General features: G+C 38.3%; 1 protein-coding gene across 4 annotated transcripts in view; it reads right to left on the minus strand.

Moving 5' to 3' along the window:
* adcy6.L (adenylate cyclase 6 L homeolog) overlaps positions 1–12652 on the minus strand; it is a 109727-nt gene that overhangs the window by 16129 nt on the left and 80946 nt on the right. For all 4 annotated transcript variants that reach the window (XM_018247357.2, XM_041582486.1, XM_018247356.2 and 1 more), the window contains 7 exons: positions 8021–8170; positions 5732–5853; positions 5100–5211; positions 4535–4662; positions 4050–4208; positions 2772–2913; positions 2014–2142 (listed from right to left, as the gene is read on the minus strand). In XM_018247357.2, the coding sequence (XP_018102846.1) occupies positions 2014–2142; positions 2772–2913; positions 4050–4208; positions 4535–4662; positions 5100–5211; positions 5732–5853; positions 8021–8170 (942 nt within the window). The remainder of the gene's footprint in view (positions 1–2013; positions 2143–2771; positions 2914–4049; positions 4209–4534; positions 4663–5099; positions 5212–5731; positions 5854–8020; positions 8171–12652) is intronic.

Below are 12652 nucleotides of genomic sequence, written 5' to 3' on the forward strand. Positions count from 1 at the left end.
GCAATGATTTTTTCCACTATTTGTTATGAAAACACATTTAATGATCTCTGCCCCTGACAAGGAATGCAATCAGTTGTGAATGCAGCTGCAATCTGACCATCCTCTATGTATGTATGTATCCATAGTATCCATGTATCCTATTTTTCTTGCACTACCAGAATAACGGAATCTTGGTTGTCTAAGTTTACTAACCATTATGTAGTACTTTCAATGTATCAAGTAAGATGGAGAATGGGGAAGAACAGGGTCAGGGATGATGAAAGAGATCATAGCAGATGCGTGTTTTTTCATTTAATAGTTTAAAAAAACTGCAATTTAGATGCTATGGGTAACTGTACCTGGGGAAGCTTAAATGTTTGCAACATTAAGCGATAACTGTTTTACAGTTATAGTATTTGTAATCTGGGGATTTTCATTCGTTCACACTATAAAGTCACATTAATAAAAGAACAACATATGCATTTGAGTGCTTTAAAATACTGGGAAAACACAAAGTTCAGGCAAGACACTAATTAAAATCTGCAAGTGTTTCATAGTAACATATAAGAGACTTTCCATGTTAGTTTCTGCTGGTAAAAAAAAAAAAATGACCATCAGCTTATAGACTTATTTTACAGCTTGTCCTTAGAGTATGGGAGAAGGTTCTTTACAAAAGCAGCCATATGAGCTGGGAGCTGCTCGCCCCTTGGCAGGACTCATTAAGCAGGTCCCACAGGAGGCCCTGTGACAAAGTATTAATTAAGTGTTTCTGTGAAAGGAGATGTGCATCCATGTGATGTCTGTGCTTAACCTCAGAGGGAGGCCTCGCTCTCACGCTGTTTAGTCCCTGGGAACCAGCCTGCAGTGTGTGTGTGTGTGTGTGTGTGTGTGTGTGTGTGGACACAGAAGAGGAATCTGGTAACACAAATAGCACAGCCTTACTGTGAAGGCGGCAGCTAACAAGCCCCTATGCAATGGCCATAATCCATATTATCCTGCAATCATCATCTCAGCTTTGAGTGCTTGGTGCCATATAATCTGAGGGTGAAATCCATTCCAGTTTTACTAGTCCATTACATCTGGACAACAAATCAGTCTGTGGCTCACACCAAAGGGATTGATTTTATTTTTAGGAATAAAGGGGATAGCAAGAATTATTTTAAGTTTCTATTTTTACAATCCCACTTAACTTGTTATACAAGTTTAAACAGTGCTGCCTTCTTTTCATTATAGCTACTTTAATATATCTTATCCTGCTGTTCTAATTAATTGTATAAGGTAATTAACTGTTCTAATTAATTGTATAAGGTCTTTCCAGTGTGTAAACAATATCTGTTAAGGCAGTTGCACACCAAGCTGTCATCCAATAAAAAAAAACCTTTCTGTCTGAAACTACAAATGGTCTTGTTTAATTGTGTGAAATACTTAGTATTAAGGGGGTTATCTATTAAGTTTGAGTTGTGTTTTCCCTAAATAGTAGAGGTTTTTTCAAGGCTAGTTTCACTAAAAAATTTTCAGGAAAAAAAAAAGGCCTGAATCTGCTAAAAGCCGGAGTCTGAAAAAAAATCCATCAAAAACCTTGCGGTCATGTAGAAGTCAATGGCAGAGGTCCTTTTAACCATTTGAAGATGTTTTTTTTGCCTTTATGCTTTTCATTTTTTTATGGTGCTTGCACTTGAAAATGATAAATTCAAGTATTCCATTTTCTTTTAGCCTATAAACTTGATAAATTAGATTTTTCCCCCCATTTCATTCAATCGTGTTTTTTCTTAAATAAACAAACATTTGAGTTGTGAATTTATAGGAGGTAGAAAAAAACCTCAAAAACTTCATAAACTTGACCTTTGCTAAATAACCCCCTAAATGTTAATGTTGTTTAAATATAAGATTATGATCTTCTATAGATTCTTTTATACCAAATTTAATACATAGAACTACTCATGGCGGTGCAATAAAATGCTCTTGGGATCTCTCTGTCAACCTGTGAAAAATATATACCTGACTGCAACCTCCAAACATTTTCTTTATGCCTACCATTTGTCGGAAAGCCTTGGAGCCTTTATTGCGTGGGAATGTTCGCTCAGGCACCCAGACACGTGTGAGACCTTCATTGGAATTGGCCCTTGCCCTCTGTAGCCTTGCCATCATTGCTTTCTCTTCTTTCTAGTGATGAAGAAAAAAAACACATTTATAGCCAGGAGAACAGACATTAACACAGATCCTGAGAAAGCTACTGCAATTTTCAACTTCACCATCTAATCAATCAGCATTCAAATTGTTATCACATTACAGCTTCCAGCATCCCTTTGATTGTCAAGGGTAACTTGGAGTTGCAGTTTAAGGACTGGAAGGTCCATGTTATACATCAACAATATTCCAGAGGTAATAAAAGTATTTTAGAACATATGCAACAGAATAGTGATAACCAATTAAATGGTTTGTTTATTGCACATGGCAGTTCTAAGAATGCTGCACTCAGAATAAATCATCTTAGTATCTTATGGTTATTGTGCTGCTGATTTTTTAGTGGTGCTGCATTTACCAGATATGCATCAAAAACAAATTGAGATACAGAATATATGTATTAAGGAGTTATGCTAAGACACAGCTGCAAAAAAATATTGAAAATTGATTTTAAAATGTCACTGCAAATACCAATGACAATCCTAATATTCATTCAAGACTGCTGATGGCCATTTTAATATTACATCAGGTCATCCTGTTATTAAGACCTCAGGCACAACTAGGGTAATTCATTGAGAAACAACAAAGGGCAACATCCTTCAAATTACCCTTTTCTGGCTGCATCCTGTCACGAGGAAGGTTTTTATGTCATGCTCCTTTAGGTACGCGTTCCTCTCACCCCCATTACCTGGCTCCACTTCATAATCTCCATTTAGGTATTTTAGCGTTGCACTTGTAATGTGTATCCTCCTGCAAATAGAGATGCTGGGTTAAGAACTAGCAAGATGGCAAGTATTAATTGCAACTAACAATAGAGAACATTATCAATTTGCCAGCAATTTCCTTGAACAAGCTCCAACATATTTTGTGGTGATGAAGGATGAGAACAGCACACAAAAGCAACAAAAATAGTAAGGAATCTGCTTGTCTGGAATTCAAGCCATTGGATAAAAGATATTATATTAAACAATAATTATTTTAATTTAGATCATTTCCATACTATCAGTGAACCCTATGATTGTCAAGGTTTTAATTTTTAGTTCAACATTATGTGTCTACAAGAAGCAATTATTTAATTAAGAAGCTCAACTTTACTTTTGGCATGTTATAAACAGGGCTATTTTAAGCAACTTTTTATCTCTTCTTGTATGGGTTTTTAGACTATTAGCCTTCTGTTCGCTGGGCCACTAAGCACACAAACCAAAAAGCATTGTGAATTCAATGTTATTGTTATTCTTATTTATAAATGCTTATTTTACTTTTCTACTGCAACTTCCATCTTTATTCAAAATGTTTGCCTGGTCACTAAAATTAACATCTAGCAACCAGCGTAAATTCTAACATTGAGAGCTGCAGCACATAAAATGTAAATAATTGACAAACAACAATAAAATGAAGACCAATTGTCTCAAAATACTGCTGTCTATAGCTTCTTAAATGTTCATTTTAAGATAAACAACTCCTTTAATCAAGGCCATGCTACAGCAATAGATACTAGTTATGACAAATATTGCTTCTAAGACAAATGTTGAGTTTAAATGCCGGAGCTAAGCATGTATCAGTAGTCAATGAGTGACTGCTTGGAAAGTAACAAAGCTAGCATATTCATAAGGGGTTAAATCTTATCCTGAGCAACATGATCACTTTTGAGCTTACTCTATATGCAGAAAATGACATTGCTGCATATGTTTATTTACACCACCAGAACATGTCTGCCTGCCTGGGCAATGGCAGTGGCACTAGAGCTTACATCTGGGTGCTTTTCTCTTTTTCATAATATTCAACATAACTTGAATATCAGAATAACTCTCTTGTGCATTTCACACTGGGACAACAGTTAATATAAGAATAATGGATTATGACATAAGAAAAAACAGGTCACATACCCAGCTTTCCCACCAGCCTCCATATGATTGGCCAGTGTCACATCGTTGGACCAGACATCAAACTGCCATTTGCGCAGACCAAGGACCCCACAATGAACACGGCCGCTGTGTATCCCCACACGCATATTGACGTTAACACCAGTGACCTCTCGCACCAGCCTAAGAAATGAGGGTCGGAATAAGAACACACATTAAGGAATGAGAAAATATGAAAATCCATAGCAAAATGGGCCAAGAGGTTAAAGGCATATTGAAAAGTGGTGTCTGATAGGTCTGCCATTAAGGGGGCATCAGCTGTAAATGAGCAGTGACTTTTGTCCATGGCAAAATTCAATACATTATTATTCACTGGTCAATTAAGTCACTAGAATATCATCAGAGGAGGGCATTTGATTTTTTTTAGATTACTAGATATGCAGGTTGTCTAACGTCTATCTGCCTGATCTACCTACCTATCCATTGGTTAATACAACAAATACACTTACGAAATGGCTTCAATCATGTCCACTCCCATCTCAACACAGCAGTGAGCATGATCCGCTCGAGCTTCAGGCAACCCAGAGACACAGTAGTAACAGTCTCCCAAGATCTTTATTCTCAGGCAATGATTCTCCTAGTAAATGGAATAAGGCAGTAAAAACAAAATACAGTGAGGAAATATTATCCACTGGTAATCCATTGAACACATACTGTTCTTCTCATGGTAAACAAAAGCTTATTATATACAAACTCCATTTCTACATGTTAACATCATCAATGGAAGTGACACACAAGTGGGATAGGCAAACAAAAAACTTAAAATGCACCCCCTTTTTTATATATTTCTAACAAAAACTGCGAGGAACCAGGATACATGCTATAAACTGAGATACGAAGCTGCTGAAGAGAGGGATGTATGGTAGGAATTAGGTATATTTTGCCAGTATGATGCAGACATCATATAAGACAAGTCACTCAATGAACCATCTTAACAAAAGCAGATGGTAATTTCTAGAAGCCTCTGAAGAGGTTTGCTGACAATGTTCCAAGTATATTTTCAGTGTTACTTACTGCTGCCAACTTGTCAAATCGGGCAAAGAGCTCATTCAGTGTCATGACCAGTTCTTGTGCTGTGCACTGGGATGCAAGGCTGGTAAACCCTTCAATGTCTGCAAACAGGATACTGTGAAAAGAGGGTGATAGTGAATAAAAATTGATACATTTTATCTAATTTCTACAACAGCAATACATTTAGAAATTCACTTACCAGACAGCTCCTCCCATAGGATGACCACTTTTACATGGGCAACTTGCAATTTTAGTGCTTGAAACAGAATAATCTAGCCCCTAAATGTTTATTATACAGTTGTAAGCATACTCAAGAGAAGGCCATAAACCAGTTTGGCAGCTGTGATTTTTAAAAGTTATTCTGGGTACATATCAGAAGCTACGCCTGTTTGGTCCAACTCCCAAATGGGCAGATTACTGCTATTTTCACTGCTCACTTTGTTAGTCATATCGGTCAGTACAAATCCTGATTCAGCAATTATCCAGAATAACTGAATAAGGTCTGAGGCCCATTGTATATCTGGATGATTAGATGATAAAAGGACGTGTGTGTGTGTGTACAATGACCAATGGCCAAGTGAGACCACCACCAAGTATAAAGCTGATTTACAGTCATAAATTCATAATATGCATACCTCACATTGTCATGTTTCTGAATGTAGATTTTGTGGAACATCATGTCCTCCTTCTTGGTATTGATATCCTCCTTCATCTCCATGGCCACATGGCGTGGTAAGACAGACAGCAAGAGGCGCTCCTGGAAATATCAGCAGAGATACTGATGTAGTGCCAATACCAATGCTACCTTTATCAACCCCTATGTGCCCATTACAAACACCACATTCATGCTGCTTACTGTAAACCAATTGCTTGGCACCCCCTTAGGGTAATAATGTACAGTGCTGCTTCTGATGCATTAAGCCCTTATCATGCAGCAGTTGCCTTAAAAAGAATACAAATGCCTTTTCGGGCAAGTATTGCCTGGTAAGGCCTGGAATGAGTACTTGTCAGGGGATGTCAATGTAAGTCAATGTGGTGCTGTTCAGACTACTTGAAATTTGCCCAACAGTCAACAGCATAACTATCATCCTGTTATTCCAGAGTTATACAAGACTGCAAGTAGAATTCACCCTAAAACTTACCAGTCTGTCCTTCAGCCCGCACCCCCCCTTCCATGGATTGTTTCCCTGGTGAGCCAGCAGTTAATATGGAACCCTATGATCTACACTAGTAGTATAATTTTCCATGTAACTGCTTGATTTTCCAATATAATACATATTGGGGGATAATTTAGATTAAAATGATTATTTAATACAAAGATATCCATGGACCCCCTTAAGTAGCTAGTTGTCATAAAACCCCATTTGGAGGGCTGCATTGGGGCCTACTGTTCAGCCCTGATCTAGAGAGAATAGTACAACTGTCACTTTCATACTCAATAAAAAAACATGTGAGTGTTAGCAGTGGAGAAGGTGCTGCTATGCGTATGGGCAACTTAAGAGGAAAAGTTTGCTCCAGTCTCAAATATTATAAAAAAAGATTTATATAGAGCAATAACCTAAGCCATGGGGCTGGATTATTAACCTTGTTTCACCAGAGTCATTGCACTGTAACTTCTGAGCTCCAGTACACTGTACATATACCCCCTTACAGAAAGTATATTCATATATTTAAGTTAAATAATATACCCCTTTTAAATATATTACGGCCAAAAGGGAGAGCATGAGTCAAGAGAGCTCAACAGTTCATGAGCTCTAGAACCCCAAGATAATAGGCTTATTATAAAGCCTTTTCCCTTTCAGAGAGACAATGGAAGGAAATACTGTACGTGCAGGAACCTGGTTAGTGTGAAAACCAAGATAAAGCTGTGTCATGGAGACCAGAAAGTATACAACTAGGCAGTGTGAAGTCAACTGTGTCATTTGCAGCAACAAGGTCAACAAGACTAGGAAGTGTCCCTTGGACTTTTTGGAGTGTTATTGACAAGTTTGTTAGTGCAGGCTCAGTGAAGTGTTAAAGGTGGAAGCAATGTTACAATATTTACCCAGTTATCACCCATCCATGCTCAAAAGAAAAATTCAAAAGCAGCAACTGGCTTCTGAGAACTGTCCCAGAGGGAATTTAACAAGAATGGTCAAACAATTTACCATGCGGCTGCTTAATAAATAACAAACTGGGTCAGAGATACGGAAATGCAGGAGTGCTGGAGCCCCAATTAGTGGGATAGGCAATAACCCAAATCAGGATGCCCGACCTGCAGCCTTCAAGTTACAGCTTTCGTTCAGCTAATAGTGAGGTGCTGGAAGTTGCAGTTCAACAATAGCTGGAGGGCTGCATGCTGCCCATCCCGTACCTTATTACTTGAAAATACCTAATGACTTAATGCATAACTTATATTTAAATATGTGAGTACCTATTGTTAAGGCCCCAGGGCAAATGGCTGTTTTGTTTCAGCCTTAAAGGAACAGTTACACCAAAAAAAGTGTTTTAAAGTAAAGATAATATAATGTAGTGTTGCCCTGCACTAGTAAAAAAGTAGAAAAACAACTATAGTTTATATAAACAAGATGCTGTGTAGCCATTTAAGCACAAGGACACCTAGCAGATAATTGTAAAATACAATGGAATTCTTAAGAATTTATCTAAGTTTATATGTTATCAGCTGTGCATCCTGTGCCTTTTCTCCTTTTTCAGCTTTGAATGGCTGCCCCCATGGCTATACACTAGCTTGTTTATATAACCTATAGCAGGCTTTCTGAAGCAAACCCACCAGTTTTACATTTAACAGTACATTAAATTTTCATTACTTTAGGACACTTTAATTTTTTGATGTTACTGTTCCTTTAAACCAGCAATGCTGATAACAACAGGCTCAAAACCAATGCTGAAAACAATCTGAAGATGACTCCATTACTTGTACTTACCTGCTGCTGGTTCTCTCTCTGTAGGTGCAGCCTAGCCTGGATGTATCCTCTTGTTTCCTGAAAGGCTTGCCTTTGGGACACCTCTGCTGGGTAATGAGTGCAGATGCCAATAATGTTTGTGCACAGGAAGATCAGCACGTTGGCACTGAGCTAAATGACAGAAGGGAAAATGGCAAAACGTTAGTTTGCATCTGGAAAAAATCTAGTCTTACATTAACATATAGGAAACCACACTGCAACCTGACATCTTTCCTTAGACTAAAGTCTAAAAACAAATATGGTATACTGAACTTACTGCACATGCCTAGAGGTTCAGCATCCCTGATCCAGGCCTTTAAAGTTGTGAACAAGAGCTTGCAATATTGGATATTGTTTGCAATATAAAAGCTACAGCTACAGGGAAAAGTATTAAAATCTTAAACTAACTGTACTGCTTTCAGAGCTGAAGGGTTTGGATTCGGTTTGGCTGAATACCTTATTTGGTGTCTCCCTAGTATTTCTGAACACATTTCACAAGTCGCCATGATCTTATTCTATTTCATTCTGTACACGGTGGTCGGAAGAACATAATACAGTGGAACCTCAAGTTTTCATCCCCTTATTTTAAGTTTTCCCTCATTTTACATTGTTGTTTTGTGGTTCTACCTATATATTATGCATAATACATTTCCCCAATTTTAAAATTTCCTGGATTTTACACCATTTTTTTTCTGGTCCCCTGAAAAACATAAAATGGGGGTTCTTCTGGATACAAGAGTAGAAACGGAATAATTATTAGCTCACTAAAACTGCAACGGAACAAGACAGAATTAAGTATGCTATTCACATTATAACAACTCAGAATATAATAAACTACAAATATGTAAAAATGTTTACAAATAATAGAATACGAGCATGGAAAAAAATGCATTAAACGTAGTAAAACAATTTAATATAAAAAAATACAGCCCTCAAAATTCCAAAACATCCTATAATCTGCTTGACCTTCAACAAAAACATATCAGAGAAGCAAGAACATAGTGCAAAGTCTGGTCTTTGTCCCACTCATACAGAGAGAGGTGTTTGTATTAGGCTGGATTTGTTCCTTCCAGTCAGACCTGAAGGTAGAATTTTAGTTACAAGAAGTACCCAGTGGAAACCCACACACATAGGAAAAACCGAAGAACTCTACACTGATGGCCTGGATGGATTAGAACCTAAGAGACTAGTGCTACAACAGCCTTGCTAACCTGTGGACCACTATTTAACACTATTACCACTGAAGATCGTCAGATCGGCAATACATGCAGAGAAATCGGCAGCCGACAGAAATTTTCTAACCTGTCCGATCGACCAATCGGCATGGTACGACAGATGTCGGGACACTCCACGCAAGATCCGAAAATCTTACGAATCGAAGATTTGTACGATCGGATCTTTGCATCTATGGCCAGCTTTAGAGTTTGTCCGTGATACAGCAAGGCAAATGGAGTAAACAGTATCTGCTTGCAATGAAACTCTAAAACAAAGCAGTGTATAATACGTGGGGGACATTTAGATAAGATAAAAATTTCGGATCTATGTCACCATTTTTTTTAACCCAGAATGCAGCGTTTTCTCTGTAATTCCAACAATTGCAGATGAAAGGGCGAGTTGTATCCCTGTTGAGTGCTGCTTCAGTGTTGTCTCCATCATTACTGTAACTCCCTTTGACTCTCATTGTCTTAAGCAACCCCCCCCACTGACATTTTACATTTATAAAAATCAGTGAAGAATGGGAAATCACTTTTCCTAGGGGAAATTAGAAAGTAAAAGTTCTGTCTCTTTTTCCCTGAGTCGTAGCCAGTGGCATTGTGGGTATTTAATGCTGTGGTTGAAACTCTTAACTGCCTTCTCCTTCTCCCACAGTTGCTCAACTATATACTGTATATTCAAGTGTATATTAAAAGTGATTTCAGTTTCACTGTTATGTTAGCAAACAGAAAGTATGTCCAGCACAAGTGCTATTCATTGCAGTCTATAACAGGTCTATACTGCCTCTTTAAAGTGCATTACAGTCAGTCGGCAATCAGTTTTATCTGTGCAAAATGTTTTTTCTGTTGCCAGAGAGTAATACAATGCATGACTGTTACAAAACACCCTTTATAAGTCACTCTTTTCTGCTTGTTAAAAATAAGAAATGCTTATCCAAGGCTGCTTGTAACATTCATATAGAGAAACACAAACTGGCAATAGCATAAAATCAATTGCAACATCTTCTCCAGCACCATTGCAAACTAACTGTAATTAAATTAAATCAATGCATTCCTTCTAGCTGTATATTCTAGAAACATCCCCAGTTTTTCACATGATCTGGTAACCTTACACTCAGAGGGAATAAAGTATTTAGTGACAGGTCCGGAAAAGGTCAAGAAAAGCCCTGAGTATCACACTGTTTGGCATATTTGCATTATTCAGAATCATTATTCACGAGTCTCCAGGGTGGTGGCAATACATATCTATATCTATATTTTTTTTTTTTTGGTGTTTTCTTTATCTACAAATACACTATTTCTCTGTGCACAGGGGCAGCTTAATGGAAGGTGGTGCTGTCCATATGTTGATTTACAATATATATATATATATATATATATATATATATATATATATATATATATATATATATATATATATATATATATATATATATATATATATATATACATACACCTATATATAGAGATATACACACACATCTATGGGATATATTGTACATTCCCCCTTATCCTGCAAATTCTGCATTATGTCTACAAAACATCATATCATTATAAAGTATTTCACACTACAAGGCTCTTGGACCAGGGCCATGAATATGTATTATTTATAATTCAGTTGAAAACAGTGGCTCTGAGACTGAATAGATATGGGTAGTTTTCAGAAAACATTATAAATATTTAAGCAACATATGAATTTGGTCCCTCAAGATGGGCTATCAGTTGTGTCTGAATTAGGTTAACATTTGGTTGAGCTACAGTTAAAGGGGTTTTTTGCCCTTTGAGTTAACTTTTAGTATGATGTTGAGAGTTATATTCTGAGACAATTTGCAATTTTTTTTTTATTATTTGTTTATTTTAATTATGTGTTTTTTTTTCTTTTTGTAGAAAACAAAATTATCAAACTATATTCGGTACATGTATGGTGGGAGACAAGATGACCAATATCAGTAAACGTTTTGGATATCAGCTTGTTAATCGGACAAGACGGAAAATCGTGAACAACGTGCCTGAACTTTGGCAAAGGGTTACGTCTAAATAGCCAGATAGAGATAGAAATCTATTGTTTGTACCTGCATATCTGACGAGTCAGCTCTTAACATTTGTAGTGAAATGATCTTTCATGCAACCAATGGTCAAATTGTTACGTGTATGGCCAGTAGCGCAACTAGAGGGGGGCAGCCCTGCCGCGCGCGACGTGTAGCCGGGCCCCCGCCCCCCTCCGTATAGCCACAATTAGTAAAAAAACTCAGTGGCGCACAATCTACCGGGGGGCCCTGAGGGGGTGCGGGCCCTGGCCCAATCGCACCCCCTGCTCCCCTGGTAGTTACGCCACTGTGTATGGCCACCTTAAACATCCTTGGCCACAAACTTAAACGCATCTCTATATCGGTAGTAATCTGAATGTTCGGCCGTATGGTCAAACGATCGGATTACGATACGCCAAGGGACTCAGACGGGTTGGTCTGGTTAAAATCAAACTTTCCCGATTGATATCGTGGCCAGATATCTATCAGGAAGACATGTCGGAAGCCCCCATACACGGGCAGATAAACTGTCAAATTGGTCTAAACGACTGATAACGGCAGCTTTATCTGCCCGTGTATGGCCACCTTCAGCCTTTAACAAACGATATTTATTAGAATCCTTGCCATAGTTAACCAACTGCCAAAGTTCCAGGGAAAGCCACAAACATGGCATGAAGTGCTGCTGGAGAGAGAAGCAGAGCACTGGTGAGAGCATAATTAGGAAATCCTTATCTCAGAATCCTACTGTTCTATTAACTGTTCCTTGTATATATTTACAGGGCTCTGTTGGAACAGTTCATTTCAGATCGCAATGGTCAGTACCAATGGCTGGGACAGACTTTTTACTTCTAGCAATTGCTTTCACTATTTTACTTTAACATTTTAATAAAAAACCCGGTGGGCCCTGGCTCCTGTGGAGCCTGCTGACCCAGACCCGCTTCCTACTTGAAGCACCGCAGCTCTATCTCCCTCCCTGGCTCCAGACAGATCCCCGACCTCCCTCCTTGGCCCCGGTCGCCGCTGTGTGAAGGAATAGGTAAGCGACATCCAGTCAGACACTGGATGTAAAGCTTTCAACAAAAAAAAAAAAGTTTTATGTTTGCCCACATCTAGTAGCCCATAGCAGCCAATCAGAAGTGTATTTTTAAACAATTGGCCAGAAAAATGCTACCTACTTATTGATTTCTATGGGTTGCTAATGTAGCAGCTTTAGACCTTGCCGGGCCAAGAAGGGCTCCCTGTGCGAACAAACATGTATTGCCAATTGCCAATGGGATGGAGAGGGGGAACAAGGAGAAGTATGTGTCCAGCACTCCCTTCCCCTCATTTGACCATAGGCAGGTGCCTATTCTGCCTATCCCTAGTTCTGGTCT

This window comes from Xenopus laevis, chromosome 2L (genome assembly GCF_017654675.1).
Source record: "Xenopus laevis strain J_2021 chromosome 2L, Xenopus_laevis_v10.1, whole genome shotgun sequence".
Taxonomy (NCBI): domain Eukaryota; kingdom Metazoa; phylum Chordata; class Amphibia; order Anura; family Pipidae; genus Xenopus; species Xenopus laevis.